General features: G+C 43.8%; 1 protein-coding gene across 7 annotated transcripts in view; it reads left to right on the top strand.

The window, feature by feature from the left end:
• Nucleotides 1–6,683, top strand: part of adgrv1 (adhesion G protein-coupled receptor V1) — a 110,412-nt gene extending 103,729 nt beyond the window's left edge. For all 7 annotated transcript variants that reach the window (XM_081714049.1, XM_081714048.1, XM_035529958.2 and 4 more), the window contains 3 exons: nt 914–1,102; nt 3,250–3,424; nt 5,923–6,683. In XM_081714049.1, the coding sequence (XP_081570175.1) occupies nt 914–1,102; nt 3,250–3,424; nt 5,923–6,041 (483 nt within the window). In that variant the 3' untranslated portion in view covers nt 6,042–6,683. The remainder of the gene's footprint in view (nt 1–913; nt 1,103–3,249; nt 3,425–5,922) is intronic.
• Nucleotides 6,684–14,693: the final 8,010 nt, after the last annotated feature.

Raw genomic sequence — 14,693 nt, 5'->3', positions numbered from 1 at the left:
TTCCCTCACCTTTAGAGCACGTCGTGGGTGCAACACACTGGGTGGCCTCCTTTTGCTCCGGGAAACAAGGGAAATTTAGACCTGTGCTAATATCCTCTCTCTAGCGCCTGGCACCTCGTGCTTGCTTGGTATATTTCAAACTTGCATCAGTGCTTCAAGGATTTGAAAGTAAAGGCTAATAGTACTTATAAGGCACTGGGTTTAAGCTGAAACTCCCAGCCAGTTTCTGTTCAGCAGCAGATCGGTTAGACGTGTTTTTAACGGGAGAAATTCTACCCAATACTTCTAACCAGCAGATGTGTTGGAGAAGCTTCCGGAACTTTGGCGACAGTGAATGAGTGCAGCACATTTAATAGATAAAAGGCAAAAAGTTAGACAATACATGTAATTCTCCCTTTGCTAAGATCAAGACGTAATGGTTGGTCTTTGTAGCACCTTTTAATGTAGCTGTTGTTGGGTTGCTATACTTGTTGATAGTAATGGTATCTGTGTGCACTGGAAGATGCAGCCAGATTTTGGAATGTATGCTGCGTTTCTCTACATAGTGCTGCAATTGTCACTTTGGTGTTACTGTACAGAATAAAGTGTTGAGCCATGACCTCACTCAGTATCGTCTCACCCAGATGGAAGTGGTCATGCCATTCTTGCGTTCTCAAAATCTCGTGTAAAGAATTTGCGCCTGTGGAACTATACATTAATCAGTGCCCTCCAGCTAGCAAACACAGACAAACAGAGACGAACACATAACATAGAAACTGTCGGCAAGAGGGCAACAAGTATTGATGGTTCTGCTGATTTTCCACATTCATAAATTGACAGTAGTGAACTGGCTTTCTCCCATGCTGGTGCACGCTTGCAGGTCCCACTGAGTTCGTTGCACACCACATGGTGTTGATTGACTCTGTGTCTCCAGGGCCTGTACGTGTTTGCCGTGTACTTCCTCATGCACAACCAGCTGTGCTGGCCGGCCAAGGCCAGCTACACCGTGGAGATGAATGGCCATGGTGACCCCGACGGTGTCTTCCAGAGCACTGGAGCTGCCACCATCAGCGGAGGGGAGATCAGCAAGTCCACCCAGAACCTCATCAGCGCCATGGAGGAGGTGGGATCTGGTTCTTCGCTTACACCTCCAAAGCTCATTTTTTAAATTACTAAATGAATTTTTTGTTCTTGTGATTTTTACTTGCATTTGGGTTTATTATGTATTCCTATTTTATTTCAAGATTGACTCAAGATTCTGATTCAGCAGCAGTGTGTAAGGTGGGGGGAAGGGGGTCTCCCTCAGCATCTGTCTGTCTGTGTTTACAGAGACATCAGACACCTCTTTATCACCTCCAGGTCCAGAGTTAGGCGTGCTTGCTCATGCTATGCTTTGCTTGCTCTCAGAACAATGACACACACACACACACACACACACACACACACACACCGAATCAGTGGTTATGTAATGGGTAAAAACTCAAAATGTACAAGCCCGTAGTGTAAACTTTGCAATGAGTCAGGGACAAGAGCAATGTATGACATACAGAGTGAAAGATGATTATAAGGTTTTGAAAACTTGAAATGAATCAGACTACACCAGGCAAATCACTTAAGCCCTTATGAAATACAGTCTACACACTTTAATTAGACGCAAGAGTTTAGACTGCCCTCCTTACAGCTGGTGTTCAGAAAGTAGTGGAACGTTAATGTCATCGGTCTTTGGTGTTGTAATGAAGTCTCTTAATGCATTTCCTAATCTAGTCCCAGTTCTAGCAGATCACCTCTGTGGATCTGCCATGCTCTGCCACTCTCGAGGGGCAGTTTTGATTCAATCATGTTCCAGACCCGAGTAATCCTGTTTCATTCCTGAGAGCATAGACCTTCAGATTTAAAGCTCTGGTTGGTCACATGCAGTTCCAGAGGGAAAGCAGGGGAGTGAAGGATATTGGGTAGGGACGGAGGAAGATGACATGAACCAGGGCAAAGTCTGACTGGCAAAAGAGGGGTGCACCCTTACAGGTCCTGTGAGGGAATGAATCAACTCTGAGGAAGCACAGAGAGCAACTTTTCCCCAAATGCTGCTGAGATGTATAGTTTGATTTCTTTGTAATGCTGCTCTTTAGGACTGCTCCTCTGAAGAAGTGATGCTTGGTGTTCCCTGGGCGATCGGGGCTGCGACAAGGAATGTAGTGACCCATGAAATGATTTACTGCATCACATGATTCAGAATCATTATGACTACTATTTTAAAATTCTTGTGCCATGAAGGAGCAGCACAGAATGGGCATTTATCAGGTGCCTGTAAAAAAAAAAAAAAAAAAAAGGAAAGAAAAAAAGATAAGGAAGATGACAGAAAGGCAGCTGGACACTCACTGGACCATTCACAGACAACTCTGGACAGTTCACGAACCTCACTGGACAGTTCACGAACCTCAGGCAGCCTGTCGACCCTCTTTCCTGGAGGCAAATCAAAACAAATCTTGCAACAGCGATTCCATGGAGGTCTGTGTATAAACACATGGAACATTTTTCTGCGCCATTTATTTGAGCCATGACCTCTGACCTGCTTCACCAGAATTCTCCTTTTTCTACAGTGGTGCTCAGTCATTTTTCTTCTGCATCAATTCATGAGTCTGTTTGAATTCTTCAAGGCCATGTGTGACTATATTAATATCAAGTCCAAAGTTCTATCATCCAGACATCAGCCTTTCCCAGATGAGTTGGTGTGCACTGATTGCATGTGAAGGAATCACAGTGTACTGGTGTTATGCAACAGCTCATTAGAACAATAGTAAATCACTGAATCATTCAAAAGTTAGATCAGTCAACTCATTGACCCTTGAACCCTGTTTTATCCTTTAGACAACCATGATAATCTAGCTTTGTGATGACCCCTTCTTGAACTATTCAGATTACATCTTTGATCGTCACGTATTTCACATTTTCAAGATGTGTGAGTTAAGTTGAAGATATGAGGGAAGGTTAAAAAAAAGATCTTTTGTGGTATCTTACTGTATATTTGGTCTTATGTCCCAAGCGTGTTTTCAGACAAACTGGAGAGCTTTTTAACTGTTGTAAGTCTTTTTTTTTACTGTTGCTTTAATGAATGTCCCAGCTGCTATTGATTTTTTTTTTCTTCTTTGTATGCACGTGTGTGCGCGTGCATGTTTGTGTGTGTGTGCACGTGCATGTTTGTGTGTGTGTGTGTGTGTGCGCATGCATATTTGTGTGTGGATGTGTGTCCGTGTGTGTTTGTGTATCCTTCAGATCTCAGCAGACTGGGAGAGAGCATCTCTGAGGCCTAGCAGTCAGCCAAGCAGTGTGTTCAAAGAGGGCCCAGAGATGGAAACCTTCCCTTCAGAGGGCGGCTTCATTAACACCAGCCTAGCCCAAGACGAAGAGGCACAGGAATTCGATGACCTTATATTTGCCCTAAAGACTGGTATGACCTGCCTCCTAAAACCTCCATCTTTCTTTTCTCTTTAAGCCTTGGACCTGCATCACATTACGTTATTTTCTCATACTTCTGTACACAACACATTTTTCAGCGAAACGACGTGTCTGAACAGGATCTTCCTGTGTCCTTGTTGTCCCGTGTTTTTATGTACTCCTGTTCTCTGTGAACTCTTCACAGCATGTCAATACACTGTAGACTTTCAGTGGTGCTGCTATGACAGCCATTTGGGATCTGCCTTCAGTGCTTAATGAGAATACCCTTTATGTGTGACACTGTGTCCCTGTCATCCATTATGGCTCTGTTCGATTCCTTTCCCATCATGGAGGAAATACAGGATACAGAGCAGTATAACACGGAAGCGTCATAACTGAGGTTGAGAACCGTAACTACTTACTGAGGCTGTTATTGAATCAGTGCGTTCGCACGTGGGTGTAATTTAGATTCAGTAGGACTGAATATTGGAAACATGGGTAAGTTCCCACTTAGTGTCTTCCTTCTATAAAATGCTCTTTATAGTCCCATTTGAAACAGCCAGCCAGTCAGGGACATGGGTATTCCTTTGTGAGTCTGTCTCAGGAACCTGAGAAAACCTCATGCACGTTTACATCCCTGATGGCAGATAGGCTGTTGATTAAGGAGCCTGATGGTAGGTGGGTTTTAGCCTTTTAAACAATGTTCCCATCTCTGGTCACTTGATTCAACACATAGGTGAATGACCAGGTGTAGCAGAGGTGTTTAAGCAGGGAAATAGCTAAACTGCACTGGATATTAGCCCTCAAGGAGTAGGGCTGGGCTCAGTTTCAATACGTCAATCCAGCTACCTCACTCTACCAGGACTGTGCTGGATATGTGATGAAGGTTTGTCCCTAGAAAAAGCTTCTTTTTTTTTTTGCAAGCCTTAAATAAATGTCAGTCCTATGTGCCAGGGTTTGAAAGGCATCAAGATAAAAGCCAGACTACTGAGTCTAGTTTGAAATAAACCCATTTTTACAAAACTGGACCATACACGGTAGGCCTATTACAAATGTAAGACAATGGTTAATATTCAAGAAACACTAGGTCTTCTCTGCGCTTCTGAATTTGTCATGTCTTATATGCATCTCTCTCAATGAGGGACTCTTGAGTCTACCCACCGATGAGCCTGACTGAGCTCAGCGAGAGTTCAGGCAGTATCTTTAAGCTAGATCTCACTGTTATCAGTCCTATGTCATCTCTGACCCAACAGTCCTAGCTGGGTGAAATACTAAATCGTCCAGTTTGAGACCATTAGTTATCAACATTTATGATTACATAACATTGTCATTTGCATATTTTCATCCAGGTGGCTGTGGTCAGGGTTTATGTCTCGTGTCGGACACGGTAGCATATGATACAATCTATAAATAAGTGGACAGTGACAAACTTGTTTCGGATCTGCACGTCAGCATGTAGATGTCTGGAATGAAGAACAGATGAAACTTAGATTAACCTGTATCATAGTGGTGAAATGAGTGTGGAGAGAGAAAAAGAAACTGGTTGTGGTCCATGGCATTCCTTCTTATCTGTGGGACATGGGGGCATGCATGGCTGCCAACAGAACTGGCGCACTGGTCTTTCATGTTGATGTGACTGTTGGCGGGTGGAGAAGCATCCGAGTCTTCTGTGTTTTCGAATTTCGAAATCGAATGACTCAGTCCTCAGCGAAGACCAGTGGAGAGCAGGACTGTGGCCCAGAATGACGTCATTTCATTTCTAGCAAATCAGAGCCACGTAGGGCTGGAATTCCTAGTCCACAACCAAGACGTTGATCATAAGCCTCATGGGTCAGGCATGATGAAACAGGCTTCTGCTATAATCTGTTGCTGAAATCAGCAACCTTTAAAAAGGTGCCGGATCTCTTATTAATCAAATTAATCTGACATGCCTCACAGAGGACAGGACCTTTAAATATTCGTTACTGTTATCCGGATTAGCTCACACTGCATGCTACAGGAGCCTTTCTGAGGGACAGACCTTCTAGGTGGTTAGGCAGGACTTTCTGCTGCCAGACGAGTGTCATGGAATCATAGCCCATCAGAGCTCATCACTATTTTCAATAACACCATAACATTTTTTAGGAATCAGACATCCCAGAGAAACTCACTGAGGCTGGATTTAGACTAATAGCAGTCATCAGCTATAGTGGATCTGCAGTACTAAGCACTGCAATTTAAAAGTACTGCCCACTTACTTATTATACCTGCAAATGGGGGAATTATGTGTAAACACGGATTTCATGTATGGTTCATCCAGTACCAACATAAATATCCTTGAAATACATTGTTGTATTTCACATCTGAGGGAGCCGAAACAGCAAAACTTATCAAAGTTTGTATTGCTATCCAGTTACGTATAGACTGCACTGTTGATGATTGGCAGTAAACCTTAAATGCAGATCTAGTATGCAGTGTATTATGATGTCTCATGATGAACTCTTGAGGGCGTTGGTGTTATGTGCTCCACAGGGTCTGGCCTTAATGTGAGTGACAATGGGTCCACCCACGGTAGTCACGACGGTGGAAGCGCTGCAAACTCCCAGATCGTCGAGCTGCGCCGCATCCCCATTGCCGACACACATCTGTGACCTGTGACCTCACTTCCTGACCACTGTCCATGCATGGATGAACCAGTCAACAGTATTTTTTTTTGTACCTTTACCACCTTTGCACTAAATTTGCCGTTTTCTTAGTCTTTTAGTTTTTAATCTTTTTTTATACCTGGAATTTCTTGATATTTCTTCTGAGATATATCATGTGAATATGCAGTATAATTGTGACTACATTCAAGTGAAGTTCTTAACGTACCGAGATGTAAATATCCTGCATTGTAGGTTAAGAAGTGCTCAGGCATGCTGATCCGGGAGCTCAGCTGCTTAATACATGTAACACAGATCAATAAAGAATACAACAACTATTTTAGTCAGCTTGTCTGCGAGTGCTTCTCTACCCTTTGGCTGTGATTTGGAGAGTCAAAAGTGGCTGGCGGGCAGTCACGTGCCAAAAGATATCGCCGTTTGTTCTAGGTTTAAGCTGGAAAAAAAATTCACGCAAGTCAGCAAACAAGTTCCACATCTCCAGGCACTTTGCTATTGTTAGCTTCGGGTTATAGGTCTGCTCTCATAGTCTTGCTGATACTAAGGTGCTTTTATAGCTCTGCATGCAAGTGTTACAGGGTTACGTTTTCACGTGTGAAAATGTCGCTGAAAACTGCTAGCATTTAGCAACATGAATAATAAAGGACATGTGCTGTATCGTGTGTAGGTTATATGGGGTTTTTTTTCACCACTATCTTCACCTAACATTACCAGCCTCCACTCAGTATTACACCTTTTTGCCTGATGAAGTTCTGTAGCTGACCAGATTGTGTCGTGTGTGCTGATTTCTGTAGTTTGACCAACAGGTTTAGCAAGATTGTTCAATCTACTAGTAAAAATGAGGGCTCCATGATGGTAGTGGTGACTGGTTGAAAAAGATGTATTGTTTTAGCAGCAGAATGATGCACCGCTGTTAAGTCTGCCTTACTTACGCACAGATAGGCATTGCAGTGTCGACTAATACACGGACAAATTCTGGAACACTACAAGCACAGGCTGAAGCATGTTTGCACAAACCCTAACCGGATACAGTCGCAGTCATCTCTGACACCAAATCCTCCAAATCTGCCTGTCATACATTCAGATACTGACCATTTAACAGTCAGTTTTAAATGTGAGCCTCTTCTTGTAATTCCACACAGCACATTACATACACCCAGTCTCATGAAACACTGGGTTATGTATAGCTGGCCTGTGCTTGCCTCTGACCTTGCACTGACTTGAGTTTTCAAAGTCAACAACTCCATAATGCAAGCCGTGCTCTGAGTGCAGTATCATGTGTCTGGGTTTGCTTTTTGGCCGCCCACGGGAGGATGAAAGAAGATATTCCCTTTACTGTCTCTCTCTCTCTCTCTCTCTCTCTCTCTCTCTCTTTTCTCCCGTCTTTCTAACCATGTTCTGTTCCCTCCTGGTCACACGTTCAGATTACACATAAATACTAAGTAAACTCCTGTACGGGAGTAGACACCACCTCTCTTAGAGGAAAAGAAACCCTGTTTGAAGAGCAGGGCAACTTCAGGTTGACCCTCAGTAAGACAAAGAAGTGAGCTAACGTTTGCCGTATATAGAGGCACAACACCTTGTGATTGGAGAGTCTAGTGGGCAACTCCCTTTCTGTGAGTTATGCTTTCATAGCTTTTCATGAAATAAGGAGCGAAGATAGAAACGAGAAGTGAAGAGAAGAATAGGGTAAAAAAGAACTCTGTGTGTGTGAGAGGGAGAGAGAGAGAGAGAGAGAAGGCAATATATAAGGTAAACACCCCTCTCGGCGATGTTGAAGTGAGGTGAATCGGCCTCATCTGGAAGCAGTAGGGCAATGGTAATCCCAGAACTGAGGGACTGTCAACAACCACTTGGACACTTAGATGTGTGAAAAGGACAGATATAGCCTCTGAATCTGTCCCTGCAGTCTAAGTTGTGTGCTTTGGGGAAATAAGCATGCTGTTCTTCTATTAATGGAAGATCATGCATCAGCTCTATTAGTATCCAGACGGGAGGAGCAAATGGAAGGAAATTTATTTTGCCTACACTGAAATTCTAGGCTACTATTTGGAAGAGCCTAGTGAGGTAAATGTGGCATTTTCCTTTTTAGTTAGGAAAATGTGTGTCGGCTGAGTGTTCCAAATGTGGAATTAGCCAGGACTCAGTAGGCCAGTCCTGGAATCAGACTCTGGTGCTGTTCGTGACTAAATGAATGCACAGAGATGCTCATGCCAAGAAAAGTGACAGATCTGCCCAGTTCATGCACTTTTCTAGACTCTTCACTCATTGTTTCATTCCCACAATCTACTGTACTGTTTAAACCTGTCATTAGCGGCCTTCTGTATTATTTGGTGTATATACAGAGTGCCTGGACGTTATCATTGTGTTTTAATCAAAGCTCCCAAAAGTCATGATTACTGCTCAGCACTTGTCTTAAATAATTCAGTTTACATTTGTCTGACTATCATTCTCTTTCTCTCTCTGTCTCTCTCACTCCTTCTCTTTCTCTCGTGTTGTGCTGTCTGATTTTTGGCAGCCACTCAACAGTTTTGTAATGTGACTCGTTGCACATCGAATCACTTTGTTTTGAATCCTGACTTCTCCAGAAACCTGGGTCTAACCCAAGCCAAATAAAAGCCTTCTCTTCTCTTCTCTTCTCTTCTCTTCTCTTCTCTTCTCTTCTCTTCTCTTCTATGTGCTAGTCAAATAGCTTTATGGAACACACCCTTTCTCTTTCAGATGAATGGAGCGGCCTGTCTGCTTTAGTTCGCAACTCAGTAGTTCAAGCATCACTTAGAATCCATGGATTAGAATCTGCTTGTGATAACACCAACAGACAATTAGCCTCATGTCAGACCATGAAGACTATGCTATCAGGTTATTCTGTAATACCATTCTCACTTTACACATGACCTGAACTTTACTATTTGCATCATTTTTGTCAAATTAGACTGGCTGGGTTCAAGTGCTGACCAAATAGGTGTTTATGCAGTTTATGGTTTCCTTTATTTGTGTGTAGTATATGCACACTGTAAGATTCCTGACTTCCTCAGCTATGGCCATAAATGCACCAGTAGTAAATATCCAGTGGTGAATATCCAGTAGCCTAGTCCACCCAGAAATCACTGAAAAGCTCATTTACTCCATATTGTTGCTAAACCAGAGTCAAGTGTTTGATCCCTTCTGTAAATCACATAACCCCTCTCATAATGCAGCCCCTACCCCCACGCTGTCCCCTTCTGGGAGATGGATCCCCAGAGGCCTCTGGGAATGCTGTTACGCTGCCCTAAGCAAACAAGTTGCCAGTAGGGTCAGAGGGCCGTGACCCTTGGGAATCGGGCACACTCAAGGATGGATCGGTTCCAGAGAATTTCGAGCAAGCCAGCAGGTGGTCTGCACCTGAAGGACTCGGACTGACACTGAAACGGGAAGTGCTGATGCAGAAGCGAGGTGAGGTACAGACGCTCAGCTGGACAGACTGGATGAACACGGAAGTGGAGGCTGGACATTTGTTCTGGGGGCTGTGGTGAGCTTGGAGGAGACTTAATTAAACTAGTGCCAGTTGCTGAATTTGACCAAAAAGTAGTTTTCAAAGTGTAGTCATTGTTTATGCTGACATTTTTTGTCACTGATTAAATATATGAAGTTCTGACTAAGAGTGCTGAACAATTTTCATGTGTCTTTAGGCTTGCCGAAGTACTGACAGATCAAGGTTTTTAGCTAAATAAAAGAGATATGCACTTGTTTCTACATAAAGTCTGATTATTCAGTTTGATGGCACTTCTGTGGTCTCAGGTTTGGATTGGTTGGTGCCTTCTAAACTTTCTTCTGGTTCATTTTTACATATTTTGCTCACATGAATGACCATGACATTTTCTTATTTTTCAGTTACTTAGTTACCAGGGATTTGAAGAAAGTTATAAAGTTATTTTCAACTAGTATATTAATATTTTATGTATTACATGTTTGTTGAGAGTTTACTACAATTATATTACATTTTCCAGCAGAGTTGAAAATCCTTGGCCTACAATAATTAATAATGTCAATATGTTTGTCTCATTTCTGTAGTAGAATACACTGGTCTACTTCTGTCAAGTTGTAAACTCTTTTTAGTGCTCCATGATATGTGAGGGAGGAATCCTAGCCCTCTGTCTAGCTTTGCTATCAAGCATAACTCATGGTCACTAATGTGTCTTTCAGCCAGCTTGCCAAGATGTCCAGACGATCACACTGGTGGTGACACCCACACAGGACAGGGGCAGTTTGTCAGCAAATACGGGAGAGGTCATTTGAAGATATCACCCATACAAATAACCAGTGAATGTTGCTACAGAAACCTTTAGGCCTTTCTTATGGACTAGCATGGGACTAATCAACGTGTAGTCACAGTTCTCTAGGTTGTAAAAACCATTTGTGTTAGTAAAAGCTAATTTAAAAGGGTGGGGTTTGTATATCTAGTTGTTGTGTATGATGAGCCAATGAAACTTGAGTTCTCAAAGTTCTGGACTTTCTGCTAGTTTGCTGAACAAGGACTTTTATTTTATAATTCATAGTTATCTACATACAGTATAAATGCTTACAGGTTTTTTTTGGTCAGTACATATTCAAACGTTGCCAAGCAGGACATAGAGGGACTATAATTATTTATTAGTGGTTTTCATGAAGACAGGAGTTCCAAGATGAAAAGTTACAAAAGTTGCATTCCTTCTTTGCACACGTGTATCTTGGAGCTGGAAAGACTCAAAAGAAAGACTCTCTTTGCTTTCTGTCACCAACCTCCTCAGCAGTCTTAGGCCACTTTGTCTCTATGCAGCCCTCTGCGAGTTGGCAGCAAAACAGAGCTGACAGATGACACACAACGGCCAAGATAAGGCCTATCTCCCCACCCAAGAAGCTGCACCAGCAAGTCACGGAAACAGTGCAGAGTGGCCTCTATCTCTCTGTTCCCCTCTCTCTCTCTCTCTCTCTCTCTCTCTCTCTCCTCCCCATGCTCCCCTGCTCCATCTCACTCTATCTCCAACCTCTACATCTCTCATTGAGTTGCCCGAGCCGGCCTAAACCGGTTTTGTTCAGCGTTTTTCCACTTCTGCAGCTCTTGCGTGACTTGCAGGGAGGAATTTGCCAGGATCGCTGGGGACAATAGCTATAACCTGCTAAGCCATGTACAGCTTCTGAACACGGCCCGAGGGTTTTACGTGGGTGCCCCAGGTTGATATAAAAGAACTATGTCTGTTGCACTGCCTCTGTAAGCATGTGGGAAGAGGGGAGGGGTGATGAAGCGGCTGCCCCAGTGCTAGTGGGGCAAAACATGAGAGGGCAAGAAAAGGTGGCAGGTCACAGATGTTTCTGACGGCAGCACACATCAAAGAACTGTTCAGACAATGCTCCTTTATCATATTAAGAACCAGACAGATCCAGTGTCAGTTAGGAGCTGTAGCCATTTCTAGCCCATCTGAGATCAGGATGTGCAGCTGACGTTACAATGAACATATAATATGGTGGCTCAGATTCGGACTGGTCCTGAGCCAGTGATAAAGTGCAGCTTCTGACCCAAACTGATTTCACATGCATTGGGCAAGAGGTGGAATGTCTGCAGACATCCATGTTGAGGAAAAGAGAGCTACACAGAACAAAGAGTAGAAGGAGACGTGCCTTGTGCTAGCAGAAAGGCTGAGTGCTTGGTAAAGTTCACATGGGATTGTTTACGGCACATAACTCAGTTGTTTATTTGAAGATGAATGTTGGTATAATTCAGTTCAGTTCATTTAGACCAACCTGGCTGCAACCAAAAAAAGAACCACACCATCATGCACTGTATGTTATTATTTTATTATACAATCAGTTCAATGATGGATTGACGCTTTACGGCATCGATACGTAAATGAAATATGACTTTACAGCTTTACAGCTATTAACAAAATGATAAAAACTGTTATGGGAAGAGAGCGTCCCAGTAAAGCCTTTGCCAAGAATTGACAGACCTTCACTGTCTATATTGCATACCAACTAGGTCAATCCCCAGAACTGGCAACACCTGTTTCACACTTCTCTTATGCAGCAAACCTAACACTCTGCACATGTGCATGTAAAACTTGAAAGCAGTTAAACAACAGCATGAGCACTGTGCACCTCTGTATCACACGGCAGGTGCTGCCCTTACGGCGTACCAAGTCACATCACAGCTTTCTCCACGTTACAAGGGACCTCGGTTATGGGCAATTGTTGTGCGTGCTTTAGCACATGAAAATGTAGCATCCCTTCCTCTGTGCCAGTGATGTGCTGGAAAATGCAGACATAGAACCCATAGCCCAGGAAAGATCGGTCTGCCCACAGGCTGCGGTACCCACAGTTCCACCTGGAACTCATTCGCTGCTTCTTGTTTTTGGCCATGCTGAGACAGACAACCTTGGGGCATTCTACAGAATAGGTCCCTGTTTGAAAGGGTTACGTGTGGTGTCTTGAATTTTCCTGAGATGTAAATGTGGCTTCTCTAAAAGGATTGGTTGAAGTATTGAACTAGTAATCAGAAGGTTGCCAGTTCAAGTCCCACCCATGTCAAGTTACCACTGTTGGGCCCCTGAGCAAGACCCTTAACCTTCAGTTGTATTAAGTTAATACTACAGATCTATTTATTCATTAAAAGGACTCCTTTAATAAATGCCAGAGAATCCCACTATTGCTTTAACATCACTTCAATTCTATCCTTTCTTTATATTTTTTATGATTGTTGAGCACAACTTTCCTTCAAGCTCTTACTCTAGCTTTCAAGCTGAAGCTGTCCCACTACCTTACTCTAAAGTCATGCAGTAAGCCTTTCAGCTAAGCTATCCAACCTTATTTATCTTACTCTGGCTCCTGTAATCACTACACAGTAGCTGAGTGTTCGGTTGCCTTTTCTATCCAAACTTCAGTCTGTTCAAAGAGATTCAAATTTGTAACATATCTAGAAAATGAACAACTGAAGTGCACTGGCAGAGAGCAACGGCTCTGTAGCCTCCTGGACTGTTCTCTCAGTTGCCCTCCTAGCATAGCTTTGGCGGGAGGCTCAGCACGCAGATGGGGGAAGTGTGAGAGCCCGCGTGCGCTATACATTCCTCGTGTGGCGCTTGTCGCCCTGACTCAACCCATTTCAAGCTCCTCGCGACAGTGGCCATGCCACAGGCAGGGCGCACGGGACACATGCACCCCGGCCAAGTGGCAAAGGGACCCGCCATTTGGAACATCTTCTGGCAGGGTGCATTAGAGAAATGAGTCAGGGGAGGAGGGCTCACCCTCTTGGAATGGTGAGGAGCACAGCATGAACTGGACAGAGACTTGGAAATGGGACATGGGGCGGAGGGGCATGGGTGGGGAGGGAGTGGCCAAGAAATGACAAGACAAAGTGAACAGGAAGAAATTTAGCAAGAAAAGCGAGACAGAGAGAAACAGAAAGGATTAAGTGAGAAATAAGGAAAATCCAAGTGCAAGAGATTGTCACGTGCACCTTAGCTCACATGCCTGTGTTAAGATATGGGTGCATCATTCCCTTGATCAGGCACTGCTCACAGAGCTCTGGGGTCTGGAGGGGGCTGGAGGATTAAGGAAAAGAGCAGCATGGTGTGGGTGTGTCTTCTGAGCACTGCCTATTGGCTAGACTTCTGAATTTGGGCACAGCAGTGTTGTCGAGCTCAGACTGCTGAATCATGGGCCTAGCTGGGAGAAGGAGGGAGGGAACAGAGAGAGGGAAGTGAAGAGAGAGAGAGAGTAGGAAAGCAGGAGAGAAGCCAGGGAACCAGAAGCCACATGCTGAGCGCAAGCCCAAACGTCTACACATATCAAATTATTCCTCCTTGCATGACAATTATTTTGACTGGAGTGTTTTCCACTCAACTACAAAACCCTGTCCGTAGCCACCTGAAGAGTGAATGGGACACAGGGACAGACCAAATCAGCAGGCTTAACCAGAGGGAAGTTTGCCCTGATTTCAGTTCACTTGCCCGACAGTCTGGCTCTTTCTCCTCCACTCATCATACACATACACAAACATACAAATATTTACTGTTGTCACAATTTTCCTTTGAGCGAAAAAAAAAAAAAAAAGAACTCTCACTGTGCTTCTGGAAATGCACCAAAACGGTTTTAGTTTTGCTAACCAGCAAAACCCACGCTGAAGGAACAGGGCAAACACAACTGTGATCCCAGAGCGAAAACACTCATCGTGTTACATAACCATACTTTGTTATGACAGACTGGCTCGGTGTAACTTTCAACCTTGTCGCCCTTTCAGCGCCATGCCGACCACGCAGCCAGCAACAGACACTTGGCGATGACGAACTCCCCTGATAGTGTCCAGACCCAGATGACTGAGTCGGCAATGATTCAAGTATACAGCTGGAGCATGCCACCCAGAGCACTGCTGGCTATATGGAGGTGTTTTCACAAACCTAATGTCAGGAATCAAATAAGGTTGCTGGTTATGATACGCTCACTGTGGCTGTCACCTCTCTGTGTGAGTTGCTGTAAACGAATTAATTTTCCAATGAGGCAAGGGCATTCTAAAGCTATCGGATGTTATGGAAAAGAGACTGAACCCAAACCCATGTCATCATTTCATTTGAGTAGGGAGGAGAGGCTCATGAGTGTGTGTTAAGGTTACAGCTGAAATAGTCATGTGTCTATAAA

The sequence above is a fragment of the Electrophorus electricus genome, chromosome 5 (genome assembly GCF_041902795.1).
Source record: "Electrophorus electricus isolate QZ-2024a chromosome 5, ASM4190279v1, whole genome shotgun sequence".
Lineage (NCBI taxonomy): Eukaryota > Metazoa > Chordata > Actinopteri > Gymnotiformes > Gymnotidae > Electrophorus > Electrophorus electricus.
Note: the sequence above shows the minus strand (reverse complement) of the source record. Positions and strands in the feature narration are given on the sequence as shown.